Consider the following 1,320-nt stretch of genomic DNA (forward strand, 5'->3'; position numbering starts at 1 on the left):
TTTAACAAGGATTAGATGATAGAAGGAAAAGTAACTTTTTCTAAGCCCAACCTAACTCTAAAGCATCTTTTGTATGAGTTAGTTTTTTTTTGAATAACCAACTCTAAGTCTAACCCGTGAATCCAAACAGGGCAAAGTTTGTCATGACTCCTATAAGGAAAGGACGGTGACGTGGCATGCGAGTTCGATTCACTAGTCATTGTTGCCGTCGCTAGATGGTCCACATACAAAATTGTAATTTTTGCTAGCTTCTTTGTACTGTCATGATTGATTATAAATCTATCAAAAGTTTCTCATGAAAAATACTAATAATAGATCAACTCTTTTAAACTTCTTTAGCCCTTTTCTGCATTCGGACCTGACGAAACGCAACATGGGACGCCCGCCGCGTCGTCCGGGGAGCAATCGAATTGTCAGAATGGAAGAAGAAAAAGATCGATTCCGATCAATCAGTTTGTGCATTAGCGACGCAATCAATCAGAATACTATCTTAAAGATGATTTGATTCCAATTTCCGATCAAATCAGTTTGTACATCGGCGAGCGCAAACACAAAAAGGGAACGGCGGAATGTGCACACGGGCGAAGCAGATCAGGGCCGCGGACCCGCCGGCGCGCCGGACGGCGGCGGCGTGGCGGCGGCGGCGTCGGAGGAGGAGGCGGGGTGGAGGGCGCGGATCTTGATGTGGTACCGCGGCGGCCGGGTGGCGGCGGTGTTGTCGTCGTAGCCGAAGCCGAGGTGGGCGCCGCACTTGCGGCAGAGGAGGCGCGTGCGGCGCGCGAAGAGGCGGCGCGCGCGCAGGTCGAGGCAGCGGAACTCGTCGAGGTGGCCGAACCGGGCGTCGTCGATGGCGTCGAACACCACCACGGCCGCCGCGCTGCCCCGCCAGCGCCGCCGCCGCCTCGCCCCGCCGGCTCCCGCCCCCACGATGCCCGCCGTGTCCCGCGCCGTCGAGCTCAGCTTCAGGTCGTACCCGCACCGCCCGCAGCTGCAACGCACAGATAACCATAGCCGCGTCAGCACGGCGATCCATGGCGGCACGAAGGAATAATCAAGAAGCCGAATGCGGAGTAGTGGACGGACCAGTAGGTGACGGTGGAGGCGGTCCGGGGGAGAAGGGTGGACGGCGGCGTGTCCGTGCGCTTGTCGAGCTCCATGGATGGATGGATCCGTGAGCTGATCTTCACTTGTTTCCTGATTCGTCTTGTGTGGAATGGGAGATGGACGGAGGTTGTATATATAGCCATTAGGGCAGGGCACGGCCCCGATCGAGGTGGGAAGGTGGGAGGATGCGTGGGGTCGACCGCATCGAGGCCGGTG

General features: G+C 56.6%; 1 protein-coding gene across 1 annotated transcript; it reads right to left on the minus strand.

Annotated features, from left to right (window-relative positions):
* Window positions 1-421: 421 nt before the first annotated feature.
* Window positions 422-1,320, minus strand: LOC123411007 (uncharacterized protein At4g08330, chloroplastic-like). Its single transcript, XM_045103959.1, has 2 exons — window positions 1,084-1,320; window positions 422-988 (listed from the first exon to the last, which is right to left on the minus strand). Exons 1-2 carry the CDS (start codon window positions 1,245-1,247, stop codon window positions 592-594), a joined length of 561 nt encoding a protein of 186 aa, XP_044959894.1. The 5' UTR covers window positions 1,248-1,320; the 3' UTR covers window positions 422-591.

This window comes from Hordeum vulgare, chromosome 1H (genome assembly GCF_904849725.1).
Source record: "Hordeum vulgare subsp. vulgare chromosome 1H, MorexV3_pseudomolecules_assembly, whole genome shotgun sequence".
NCBI classification, from domain to species: Eukaryota; Viridiplantae; Streptophyta; class Magnoliopsida; order Poales; family Poaceae; genus Hordeum; species Hordeum vulgare.